The sequence below is a fragment of the Danio rerio genome, chromosome 11 (genome assembly GCF_049306965.1).
Source record: "Danio rerio strain Tuebingen ecotype United States chromosome 11, GRCz12tu, whole genome shotgun sequence".
Taxonomy (NCBI): domain Eukaryota; kingdom Metazoa; phylum Chordata; class Actinopteri; order Cypriniformes; family Danionidae; genus Danio; species Danio rerio.
Genome location: NC_133186.1, coordinates 8,296,082 through 8,310,008, shown reverse-complemented (window position 1 = coordinate 8,310,008; position 13,927 = coordinate 8,296,082). Strand labels below are relative to the sequence as shown.

At 36.1% G+C, this 13,927-nt stretch overlaps 2 protein-coding genes across 47 annotated transcripts in view; one reads left to right on the top strand and one right to left on the bottom strand.

Annotated features, from left to right (window-relative positions):
* Positions 1-5,976, bottom strand: part of prkacba (protein kinase, cAMP-dependent, catalytic, beta a) — a 29,158-nt gene extending 23,182 nt beyond the window's left edge. The window contains exons 1-6 of one of the 35 annotated variants that reach the window (XM_073915592.1): positions 5,754-5,976; positions 5,392-5,464; positions 4,723-4,912; positions 4,177-4,526; positions 3,952-4,010; positions 2,449-2,634 (exon numbers count right to left, since the gene is read on the bottom strand). In XM_073915592.1, the coding sequence (XP_073771693.1) occupies positions 2,449-2,626 (178 nt within the window). In that variant the 5' untranslated portion in view covers positions 2,627-2,634; positions 3,952-4,010; positions 4,177-4,526; ... (1 more) ...; positions 5,392-5,464; positions 5,754-5,976. 35 annotated transcript variants of the gene reach the window in all.
* A 234-nt stretch (positions 5,977-6,210) lies between these two features.
* The window catches only part of ttll7 (tubulin tyrosine ligase-like family, member 7), a 169,521-nt gene continuing 161,804 nt past the window's right edge, over positions 6,211-13,927 (top strand). For 4 of the 12 annotated variants that reach the window (XR_012386843.1, XR_012386842.1, XM_009305813.5 and 1 more), the window contains exon 1: positions 6,221-6,375. The gene's annotated coding sequence lies outside the window, so the exon portion shown is untranslated. 12 annotated transcript variants of the gene reach the window in all.

Sequence of the window (13,927 nt, the reverse complement as noted above, 5' to 3'; positions counted from 1 at the left end):
TTTGACGCAAACTTTTTTTGTTTGTTTTATTGCTGAGCTACAAAAAAGCTAAATGAAATTAAATGTTTTAATTAAATGTTGTAAATAAATCTGATTTCACTCGATGGAAAGAGGACTATGCAGAAGACATAGGCAAGCATTCATTCATTCATTTTCTTGTCGCCTTAGTCCCTTTATTAATTTGGGGTCGCCACAGCGGAATGAACCGCGGTACTTATCCAGCAAGTTTTTACGCAGCAGATGCCCTTCCAGCCGCAACCCATCTCTGGGAAACATCCACACATACACACACACATTCATACACTACGGACAATTAACCTACCCAATTCACCTGTACCGCATGTCTTTGGACTGTGGGGGAAACCGGAGCACCCGGAGGAAAACCGCAGAAACGCCAACTGAGCCGAGGATCGAACCAGCGACCTTCTTGCTGTGAGGTGAACATGCTACCCACTGTGCCACTGCGTCGCCCCACATAGGCAAGCAAATCAAGGCAAAAGCTAGTGTAATTCTGTTATAAATGAGATTGTTTTGTTTTTATTTTAATACGTTCATTTTAAAATGTAAAAAAAAAAAATCTGTACGAGTTAATATAAGCAAGGTTTTGTAGTCTTTTTAAAAATAAATTCAAAAATTTCCCATGGAATTTACCTTTGGCCCACTAGCCTCAATCAAGTTTGGTTTTTGGCCCTTCATAAGAAAAAGTTTGGGAACCCCTTGTATAAGGAAAGCTAATTCAATTAGCAAACTTGATGTACATGTTTTAATACAGGCAATGCAAAACTGTAAAAGGATAGTTCACCCAAAAATTAACATTTACTCGGTAAAAAAATGCTGGGTTCCACACAATTTCTTTATGTTGTTCCACCACAAATTGATTAAGTTAACTTAAATGCTTTTACAAATACAAATAGATTGAATGAACAAGCAGCAAACGTCTTTTTTTAATGGATATGCAATATTTACTCTTACTTAAAGGGTTATGAATCTTTATGGGTTATGAATAATTTAAATAAAGCTGAAAACCTGTAACCATTGACTTTTCAAGTAGGAAAACATAATGGAAGTCAATGGTTACAGGTTTGCAACATTTGTGTTTAACGTAAGGAAGTCAAACAGGTTTGGAACAAGTGAAGGGGGAGTAGATGAATACGTAAATTTCATTTTTGTGTGGACTGTCGGTCTGATTACGGACTTTAAATAACTGAACAATCTCTTCCTATTTTACATTATTTAATAATATTTTAAAAAGACCAGAAAATCTTACTTTATATTAACTAATACTTTTTTTTTTACATTTAATAATGAACCTATTACAATAAAAATAAAACAATCTCATTTATAACAGAATAAGACGAGTTTTTGCCTTGATTTGCTTGCCAATATCTTCTGCATAGTGCTCTATTCATGGAGTGACAGTACTTACATTTTTAAATATCGCATTTATTTACAACATTTAATTGAAACATTCAATTTCAGTTAGCTTTTTTTGTAGCTCAGCAATAAAACAAACAAAAAAAAAAAAACGTTACGTCAAATTAGAAATCATGATCTCTGTGTTAAAGGCCTTCATCCCAACCCTCTCCATCATACTCACTTCTCATCTCAGATGGGATGGTGGGCTAAATCAAAGGTTACAATGGGCCAACTTTGGCCAGCGGGCCCTACTTTGGACATATGTGCCTTATACAGTAGCTGCGGACTTGTTAACTATATTAAAATCACAACAGGGCAGGTTTACATCTCATTTAGAATATTATCAATAACGTCCTATGTCTCATTATTATAATATTATCTGTTTTGCTGTAGCTGGTTTTATGTAATCACACTGTATTACTCTTATCTGTGTAATTGTTCAGAACACCTATAGACACTTCACAATACTTTTGCTGCTTGTTCAAATTATTTATTTAAAATGTTTATTCTCACTCAAAGGGTTATGAAAAATTTGAATAAAGCTGAATACCTGTAACCATTGACTTTTCAAGTAGGAATAATGAAAGTCAATGGTTACAGGTTTGCAACATTTTTCAAAGTATCTTTTGTGTTAAATGTAAGGAAGTCAAACAGATTTGGAACAAGTGAAGGGGGAGTAGATGAATACATAAATTTCATTTTTGGGTGGACTGTCAGTGTGATTACAGACTTTGAGTAAATGAATAATCTCTTCCTGTTAAAACCACAGAGTGTCTGACAACATTCAAAGTGTACAGCATGCAATTTACCAAGGCTAACACACACTGTACTTCACATTCATCAGCAAATTACAATAAAACCCCTATGTTATATTCTATAACAAATTTGAGAAAGTCCATCAGCGATATTTGAATTGAGTTACATATTTCAAGAGGAAAGGATTACTTTAGTGTATTGAAACCACACTCATTAGCTTGTTTTTTAATATTATCATTACAGCAATGCTTACAATATTTTAATGAAGGCACTTACTTGCTGTATCCCAAAGGACAGTGTGCTCTGACACATGCGGCCCCTCATTCTCCAGTCCTTTGTCATGGTTTCCTTTTCGACATTTGTAAAAAAAACGGCTAGCTAAAGTGTCCAGCTTCTGAAGGGCAGAGTTAGTGCCTGATGAATGGCCAAAGTGTGGATCCTTTGGCTGGGCCATTACACGCGCTGTTCACACAGAAGAAACTTTCAAATTAGTTGATAACCACAGATGCTCTTCAACTCAACTGTCTGCAGCACAGAGATGTCATAGTCATTTCCTGTTTTAGATGCTTAGATTTCTATTCAAGTGTTTGCCTTACCACCAGCTGAGCTAGTTATACTTCCTGTTCGAGTAGACTATTCTGTGCAAATGATGAAGTAAACATGGGTCATCAGGCCCTTTGCTCAACACCCAAAACAGTGGAGGAAAACAAAAAGACATAGGTTCCAAAGGCCACCAAGGAGAATGTATTGATTTTCACTGAGAGATAACTTGTGAAAACTAGCATGCTACATATTGACATACTTATTCTCAACAATGTAAAGCTGCAGTTCAGCTATATTACATATCAATGCAATGAAATTTCCTTTAACTAACCAAAAAACTTGATGAGATGTACTGAAGGCTAATGCTTTAACTTTTCATCTGTGAGAAAGGTTTCTAAAACGATTAGCCTTTATGTTTAGATTTGCAATTGCTGTTATGCTCTCTATAAAATGATTACAAATCATTAGGCTAATCAGTATTATAGTCCTGACTAAGTTACTGATATGAACTAGTTTCCTGTAATCAAACCGATCAAAGCATAAACCAAAAAGGCTATGAATTCATTAAAGCTAATCAAGATGTAACGTAGTAAACCCTGCCAACATCCCTACTGAAAATAACAGCTTAAACCTCTAGAGGGGTTTTGGGAATTTCCAGCTTGACCAACCTAGCCAGGCTGGGAGCCCAGCCAAAACCAGCTATGTCCAGCTTAAACCAAGCTGGTCAAGCTGGTTTTAGCTGGATTTAGCTGGTCATTTTCCAGCCTGACCTGCTAAGACCAGGCTGGAAATGGCTGGAAACGAGCCTGGAAATGGCCAAAACCCCTCTAAAACCAGCCGGGTCGACCAGCTAAAACCAGCCAACCAGCCTAAGCTGGTTTAAGCTGGATTTTTCAGCAGGGATTTTTATTCAAAAACCAGTCCTTATTTTGGAATAGTTATTCATTCATTTTCTTTTCGGCTTAGTCTCTTTATTAATCTGGGGTGGCCACAGCGAAATGAACCGCCAACTTATCTAGCGTATGTTTTACGCAGCAGGTGCCCTTCCAGCTGCAACCCATCACTGGAAAACATCCATACACACTCACGCACACACATACACTACAGACAATTTTAGCTTACCCAATTCACCTGTACCACATGTCTTTGGACTGTGGGGGAAACCAGAGCACCCGGAGGAAACCCTCGTGAACGCAAGGAGAACATGCAAACTCCTCACAGAAATGCCAACTGTACCTGCTGGGGCTTGAACCAGCAACCTTCTTGCTGCGAGGCGATTGTGCTTCCCACTGCGCCTGGGACGGTTATGAAAAGGATTCATTTTTGTTATAGACTTATTTAATCATTTAGGGGATTTATTTAATTACACTGAATGTATTAACACTTCTGACTTTGAACAGGCCTATAGAAAAGTTGTTTATTGTTCACTTGACCTTAATAAAACTGAAAAGATACACTCACCGGCCACTTCATTAGGTATACCTTACTAGTTCTGGGTTGGACCCCCTTCAGAACCGGCTTAATCCTTTGTGGCATAGATTCAACAACTTACTGGAAATATTCCTCAGAGATTTCGTCCATATTGACATCATAGTATTGCGCAGTTGCTGCAGATTTGTTGGGTGCACATCCGTGATGCGAATCCCCCTTTCCACCTCATCCCGAAGGTGCTCTATTAGATTGAGTTCTGGTGACTGTGGAAGCCATTTGAGTACAGTGAACTCATTGTCATGTTCAAGAAAGCAGTCTGAGATGATTCACGCTTTATGACATGGCGTGTTATCCTGCTGGAAGTAGCCATCAGAAAGATACTGTGGTAATAAAAGAATGAACATGGTCAGCCAACAAAAAGTAGGCTGTGGCATTGACATGATGCTCAATTGTTACTAATGGTCCCAAAGTGTGCCAAGAACATATCCTCCACACCATTACACCACCACCAGCCTGAACTGTTGATACAAGGCAGAATAAATCCATGATTTCATATTGCTGATGACAAATTCTGACCCTATCATCTGAATGTAGCAGCAGAAATTGAGACTCATCAGACCAGGCAACGTTTTCCAATCTTCTGTTGTCCACTTTTGGTGAGCCTGTGCGAATTGTAGCCTCTGTTTGATGTTCTGAGTGGCACCCGATGTGGTCTTCTGCTGTTAGCCAATGCATCTGGTTCTCTTCCAGAGCTTATCAGAGCCTTCTTATCAAGAATAAAAAAAATGTTATAGGATAAAAACAATTATATTATGAAAATCCTAACTGCAGATAAAAGTGTTCTTCTAATAGCAATGAATAAATGAAAACAAGCTTTCCTTTCAATTTTCCCCAAAAATTTGCTCAGATATAAAAAAAAGCATAATTCCTAATGAAGTAAAAGAAACCTTTTTTTTTAAACATTAGCATACATAGATGTTATTCATGCAATGATTTTATTAGAAGGATAAGTTTAAGCATTGTCAGCCTTGTGTTATTTTTGTGCAGTGAAGCCAAAAACAATCATCCATTTATTTTCAGTTGCAATTACACAATAATATTCAATCTATATAACTGATAAAATTATACTATTTATGGATTGCAACTCTGGATTATTGGAAATGAACAAAATAACTCAAATCCTTATTTCATTTGGAAAAAACCACATTCGCAAAACAAAATGTATGCCAACTGTACAGTACTTACCAAACTGTTACCTTTTGGCATTGACCTAAATTCAGTGTAGAGTAGTCCTAAAGCTCTTAAGACATCTCAACTGCTGAAAAAGAAAATACTTAATGTACATGCTTAGTTTTTGTTGTTCCCCCTGTACATTTTTTAAATGTACAACTCTAGTTTCAAAAATCAATAGGTTTTGCTAAGTATTTTAATATATGGCGCCATCAAGCGGAGAACTGACGGAATAGACTATATCGATGATTATATTAAATTTATATTTACAAAATAAATTAGTTTAAAAAAGTAGGTAAAGTACGGTACATGAAATATATAACATACACATATAAGGGGAAGTATTTCTGTATTTCATGTACTTTATTTTTACTCACATTTTTGCTTAAATTTAGTCAGGTGCTGAAAATTCCTGACATGTTTATTCGCTAATAAATTTAATGTTAGTTAATAATAAGATATTAAAAAGGAAATATTACTGTTTATTTACTTTAAAACACATAACATGTATAAATATATCATAAATACTCTTATTAGTCATCTGAAAAAGAACCCGGATGCAAACATTGTTGCTAAGAGTCAGTGCGCTCCGGAAGAGTCCATGTATTTCACAGTGGGGGATTATTGTCACTCAAGAGTAAACATACACGCTAAAACATGCATTTTAATAATTTAAAAATAAACAGTGTTTCTCATTTCATAGTACATTAAAAACTGCCAGAATGTGGTCAAATTGCATTGTGTTGTATGTATTGTGTAAACAATTTGCAATTCAGGTGCCCCCTTTTGTGGAATAGGTTGACCCATCTTCACGTTGCACTTGCGGTAACATACAGAGCAAATTAGAAGGCTTTCATTCAAAAGCCAAAGCATTAAGTGAAATGCTAAAATAAAGAGCATATATACAACTGTCAAAAAGAAGTATTTACGAAAAGAAAAAGAAAATAGAACGAGGACGGCGACAGCATCGCAGACAGAAAGACAGAAGCCTCTGTTTAGGTAATTAACTCAAAACCTCCTCATTTTCATCATCATTGTTCTAATCACAGCAGTCACAGTTTATTCAAACTAGCAATCTTATCGACGTAATTATATGATGACAAACACACTGGCTGTACGACAAAAGGTTGTCTTGTGTGTCAGGATGCGGCGCATCTTTGCATCTCTCATCCGCATCAGCTTATAAGTAACGAGAATTTATTATTTTTATAATTAAATCCTTACTAAAGCATAATTTGTGGTTGTGTTGTTCAATTTAAGTGCTGCAGAAATCCTGCCATTGCAGCACAGGTGTTCATTATCATCATCTGGGCCTCGTGCATGAGTGGATTTTTCAGAGAAATCAGAGGCAATTTAATCACATGACGATAGTGCAACGTGTCCTGCATTAAAGTGCTTGTTTAAATGCTGGAAGATGTGAATAAACGGAGAAAAGCAGGTATTAAATGTACATCTGGTTGAGATTTGTTATTATAAGCGGCCTATACAGTACAGGCCGAAGCTTCCATCAAATAAACATGAATACACTTGAGCCAAATCAGCAAGAACAGTATGTCGATCCAGCAGTCTGTACATTTATCCACCACGTGCAAAAGTATCTTGCTGTCTTAACATTAGACCTGTTTGTTTGAGAGTTTACAATGAGCTCTATGCTGCAACAGACCAGTGATTCAAGTGGGTTACATCACTTCTGAACAGTTTTCCATTCAGTGGGTGAGAAGGGTCTTGATGATGGTTTGATGTTGTTTGTTCATTGTTTCATAAAACATTTTTATGGGTTGTCAAGTGTAGGTGTTTTGGATAAAGGTAAAGTTGGCTTTTTATTCGCACATACGTTTATTTAGCAGTCTCTTTATTGTTTACCATGTTACTTTGAATAGAGGTAAAGTTATATATTTGGATATTCAGACATTCTCCCTAATAATATAATTTCAGATAAGTATTCTTTACAAATTCTAAATAGGGAAATCATATTAGCAGCCAATGACTATCAAAGTACAACATTGTTCACAGCCGATTAGATAGTGCTAATGTTGTTTTGAAGTCATACTTGCATGCTAATTCTGATCGAATATTCAAAGTAACATGGTAAACAATATGGAGACTGCTAAATGAATGAATGTGCAAATATAAAACGAACTTTACCTCAATTAACTTAGAATTTTCCATCGGAATTAGCATGCAAGTATGACTTCTAAACAACATTAACACTATCTTTTTCACTGTGAAGTGTGAACAATGCTTGCTTTGATAGTCATTTACTGCTAATATGACTTCCCTATTTATAATTTGCAAAGAATACTTTTCTGATTTTTATTCTTAAGGAGAATGTCTGAATATCCGAATATAAAACCAACTTTACCTCTTTGTGCTTTGGAGATCTCTGGTGGTTATCTATCTATGCGGTTATGTTGCCATAGAGACGTATGGACCATGTTTAAGAGTTGTTTCTAATTTTAGAAAATTACACAAAACCTAACACCTTATTTATTGTGTGAATTCACAGATGTGTTTTCAGGAGTTTAAGTCTTTTCCTAAAGGGATAGTTCACTCAAAATGAAAATGTACTGAGTATTGTTTCTCCCTCAAGTTTTTTTTAAATCTAACTGGCTGTTTCTCAACATGCATTCTTTAGAGGTCTTGCGTCCGTGTTCTCGTGTAACGTCATCATCAGCTGCCAATATTCAGTTCTAATACTCAAGACTGCAAGAACAGAGGACGCGTAAAACTTCCCGAATGTGTTCTTGATATCGAGGATGCACTGATGCAGACTTGAGCACCGAACTCGCTCTGGAAGTCCCAGAAGTCATTGCGACTGGAGGTGGGAAGCGCAGCATTTAATTTAGATTTATTATTAAAGTTCTGTGATATCACTTATTTACCTTAGGAGTTTCCCTAAATGAAACGGTGAAAGTAAACATTATCATGGGCATCTTAATAAAGGAATAAACACATTAAGGGTTGTTTGTTTGCTGAAATTCGTATTAAAATCTATTTTAGTTATATTGTGCAACTTATATTTATAATATTTTATGCAGAGTAAATATTTTAAAAAGGGGAAAAACAATACATCGTTGTGTGAAAGGCTGTAAATAATTTTCCATTAAAAATGCGCAAAGGTCATGTGACCATTAGGAAGAACGCAGCTTCTTATTTCTCAGAGGACGCGTTCACTGCCCTCGCGGTCTCCTGAGTTCGTTCTTCCGAGGACACCTGGCAAGACCAGTCTCCACAAGAACGCAAGTCTGTTCTCTGCGTTCTTGGAATTAAAAAACAGCCTATGAGTTTCGTTCATAGTATAGAAGTCAATACCCATCAGGCACAGGATGTCAACATGACATCAGATTGATGTTGTACCACAAAGTCAGGCGATTTCGCATTTTGTTTGGAAATAAAAATCAAATTGACTTCAGAACCCAACGATGCCTAACGATGCTACTGCTTGACATTGTGTAGATGTTACCACTATGATGTCTATCAGACTTTGGATTTTGGTTGCCATACCTGACAAATAAATGTCAGTATTTGACGTCAATATGAAGTTGGTTTAAGATGTTGGCTCAATATTGGCTTTAAGTCACTTTCAAACACAGCCTAAAATCAACCAAATATCAATGTCTAATGATGTTACAGCTTGACGTTGTGTGGACGTTACCATTATGACGTCTATCAGACATTGGATTTTGGTTGCCATACATGACGTTTAAATGTCAGTATTTGACATCAATATGAAGTTGGTTTATAATGTTGGCTCAACGTTGGATTTTTGTCACTTTTAAACACAACATAAAATCAACCGACTGTCAATGTCTAATGATTTAACAGCTTGACGTTGTGTGGACTTTACCACTATGATGTCTAATAGACGTTGGATTTTGGTTGCCACACCTGATGAATAAATGCCATTATTTGACATCGATATATTAACTTGGTTTAAGATGTTGCCTCACCGTTGGATTTTGGTCACTTTCAAACACAATGAGAAATCAACCAAATATCAACATGTAATGATGTAACAGCTTGACATTGTGTGTACGTTACCACTATGACATCTAAAAGACGTTGGGGTTTGGTTGCCCTACCTGCCGAATAAATGTCAGTATTTGATGTCAATATGACGTTGGTTTAAGATGTTGGATCGATGGTGGATTTTAGTCACTTTCAAGCACAACCTAAATATCAACATCATTTGACGTCGTTATTGGATGTCAAAATATCGTTGTCCTTGGATGCTGGCTAGACATTGGATTTTGGTCACCTGATGTCACGACCTAACGCTAGCCTAATATTACCATCTTATAATGTTGAGTGGCGGGGTGATGCAGTGGCGCAGTAGGTAGTGCTGTCCCCTCACAGCAGGAAGGTTGCTGGTTCGAATCTCGGCTCAGTTGGCATTTCTGAGTGGAGTTTGCATGTTCTCCCTGCGTTTGCGTGGGTTTCCTCCGGGTGCTCCGTTTCCCCTACAGTCCATAGACATGTGGTACAGGTGAATTTCTAAATTGTCTGTAGTGTGTGTGTGTGTGTGTGGATGTTTCCCAGAGATAGGTTGCGGCTGGAGGGCATCTGCTGCATAAAAACCTGCTGGATTGGTTGGCGGTTCATTCCTCTGTGGCGACCCCACATTAGTAAAGGGACGGAGTAGATAGTGCTGTCGCCTCACAGCAAGAAGGTTGCGGGTTCGAGCCTCAGCTCAGTTAACGTTTCTGTGTGGAGTTTGCATGTTCTCCCTGCATTCGTGTGGGTTTTTTCGGGTGCTCTGTTTCCCCCAAAGACATGCGGTACAGGTGAAATGGGTAGGCTAAATTGTCCGTAGTGTATGAGTGTGTGTGTGAATGTGTGTGTGGATGTTTCCCAGAGATGGGTTGCGGCTGGAAGGGCATCCGCTGTGTAAAAACTTGCTGGATAAGTTGGCGGTTCATTCCGCTGTGTCGACCCTGGATTAATAAAGGGACTAAGCCAATGACAAGAAAATGAATGATGAATATTCAAACTCTTGGTCTGTGTTTTTCATAAGCTTGGTTAATGTTTTGTGTGGACGATACCACTATGATGTCTATCAGACGTTGGATTTTGGTTGCCATACCTGATGAATAAATGGCAGTATTCATAATCAAAATGACGTTGGTTTAAGATGTTTACTTTCTAACACAACCTAACATCAACCAAATATCAACATCATTTGATGTCGTTATTAGATGACAAAATATTGTTGTCCTCTTTAGATGCTGAATAGACATTGGATTTTGGTCACCTGAAGTCTCAACCTCAATTTAACCTAATATTACGTCTTATGATGATGTGTGTCTGCTGGGTAGTTACAGATTTCCAACTTTCTTTGAAATATCGTCTGTTGTGTTATATTGTCATTAAACTAACAAAGTATATGTTATTTGGGAAATTAGAAAGTAGTCATAATATAGATTTATAAATTGATAATGAAGTATTAGAGTATATGCAATTAAGTTTCTTGGTGTTGTAAATGTTCGCAAAATTAGTTGGAAACCGCAAATGTATAATTTGAAATCAAAATTAGTAAAAACCGTAGCAATGGTGTATAAAACTAAATTTATCCTGGACGATAAATCAATGTATGTTTTATAGAACACACTTATGTTGCCATACAGTATATGAGGTATTGTGTTGAAATTTGGGGAAATGCATATGAATCTAATATAATATATCCGTATGTACAATGCAGAAAAAAGTAATTAGACTGATAGAAAATAAGGGGTATTTGGAGCATACAAATCCTTTATTTTTAGAATTGAAGATACTTAAGTTCAGTGACTTGGTTAAATTTAAAACAGCACAATTTATGTTAAGCTAGGAATAAATTACTTCCAAAATGCATACGAAAGCTTTTTAAAGAAAGACAAGGGGGATATAATCTGAGAGAAGAACACAATTTTAGAAAGTTGAAAACAAGGACAACTTAAAAAAAAAATGTGTATGTCTGTGGTGTAAAATTATGGAACAGTCTAGAACAGATTCTTAAACAATGTCAGGATATTAATCAATTTAAAAAGTTGTATAAATATATACTATTAAAGGAATATAATGATGAATCAAGGTGATTGAAAAAGAATGAAATGGGAAAGGTATAATGAAATTTTAAGTAATGGCTTGTCTGTAATACTATGTATTTTTCAAGTCTCAGAATATGTTGGGCTTGTCTGTATTGACCTTATTCTCCGCAGACGAGCGGGCGCTGCCATTTGAATCTTTTTGGCTCGAGACTTCCGGTCTCATTCACTTCCATTAATTTTTAGACATTAAAAACTGCTTGTTTCGCTGTTTGATGTTGCAAACTGATATTTTCTTGTTATATTATTCTACTTGGTCTGTATAGTCATGCAAACATTTGTTTGTAGAGCAAGTAGTTTGACCGTTTTTTGCCGTTTATTATTCCTTGTCATTTCTCCCATAGGCGACTGAAACGGAAGTAAAAAAAAAAATCGCGAAAACAGGCGCACTTCCGCATTTTAGTATAAGGTCAATAGTTTAATTAACTTGCCTCTAAAGTTTACTTTCTAGAAATTATTAAGAAAGCAACTAAATTTCACATTCGTAGGTTTTAAAATGATGTTTGCTTGGACTGCACAATATTGAAAATAACATTGCAAGTAGGGCTGCACGATTCTGGCTAAAATGTGAATGACGATTTATTTTTTGCTTAAAATCAAGATCACGATTCTTATTCACGATTTTTTTAGATGTAAAATAAAGGTTAATGTGATTTTATTTATTTATTTTTATTGTTAATTCTCAAACATATCATCATCTTGGAATTTTAAGGTTCTATCTGCGTCCTGAATGATTTTGAGTTATTGAGTTTCAAAGTTTTTGCAATCCATATAGCAAACAGTATTTGTGTAACATTTTTTTTTAAAGTCTTAATGTAAACAACTTCCCATCCCATATAAAACATCCCATATTGTAAATAAGTATAAATAAGAATATGTCAATACCTCTATTTTGACAAAAATGTCAGATAGAACCTTATAATTCTAAGGTGATGATATGGTAAAACAACACTAATAATATTAAGCCTGTGTGTAGGTCTACTGTTGCTTAAAATGCTCAATTTTTTACAGTCATTATTGTGGACTTGAACAGATTATCAATATGTCCTGTTCATCAGAATACAACTATTCATAATCATAAAGTTGATTTATTTTGTTTGAGACATATGCTTGTCATTTATCATTGACAGCATTAGTAGACCGTTTGTTTTCACTGGTAAAATCAGACATTTGTCATTATCAGATTACTTCTTGCATTATATTCAACATTATAAGCTAGAGTGTACTGAAACTGTTAAACATTTATTTTCACGCACAACACTATGTGTTAGCTATTAAAGAAAAAAAAAATTAAATGCTTGTCGTAATCATTACCTTAAAATGCGTTATGATCTTTTAAATGATGTGCGACACATCACACATGCATATCATTCTTTCAGCGTGGCTCTCGAACGATCGCTCTGTGCAACAAGCTGAAAGTTGTTTACAACTTTATTACCTGTTATTCACAGCCTACACAGGTTCTGTTCACTAAAGTAGCCGTCATTGTTGTGCACACGCGTGTGTTCACGGTAGTAAGCAAACAGTCTCGGGGTCAGCCCACGTGTGATTTCAGGGACGCAAATACATATTGCATGAAGACAAAAATAACATTTCTGAGTGAATTACACCTTATAAATACAGTATGTGACACTTTTAATGCCATTTGAAGGTGTTTATGTTGCTGCTAAGACTTGTGCGACCGCCTTTAGGCTTCTCTCCTGACCTTAAAAATATAATTGGCTGAATCGTATAAAAAGCTGAATTAAGATCGTGTGTACGGTCGAAGCGAGATCGTGATCTTTTTTTGATTAATCGCGCAGCCCTAATTGCAAGATTTTATTTGCAAAAATGTTGCATTATTGAGTATAATTTTAATAGATGAAATTAATAGCTCTGTTTAAAAAGAATTAATCAGTTTAGGACAATTTTAGAAGATAATCGAATGATTTTATAGTGGAGCACATTTGCATAAAATGGAGCAAAACCAATCCACAAGCAATGATAAACGCAGTATTGAAGTTACAAATGAAATAACTGCTTTATGGTCTAACAGCATTCAGGCACACAAATTGAATAATTTAATGTGAACTAAATAACACTGGATAATCTTCATTGCATATACACTATCTGACAGAAGTCTTGTCATCTTAGTTGTAGGAGCAATAAATAATAACTTGACTTCTAGTTGATCACTTGGAAAAGTGGTAAAAGGTAGATTTTTCTGGTGACCTATTGGAACCCGCATAACCCAAGATTCTCACTGAAGTTGGGTGAAGGAAAAATCATAGTTTGTTGTTGCATTCAATATAGAGGCAGGCGTGCGAGATCTGCCGAGTGGATGGCAACATCAACAGCCTGAGGTATTTGTGCTGCCTATTACAATCCAAGGAAGAAGGCAAATTCTTCAGCAGAATGGCTCTTCTCATATACTTCAGCCTCCACATCAAAGTTCCTAAAAGCAAAGAAGGCCAAAGTGTCCCAGGATT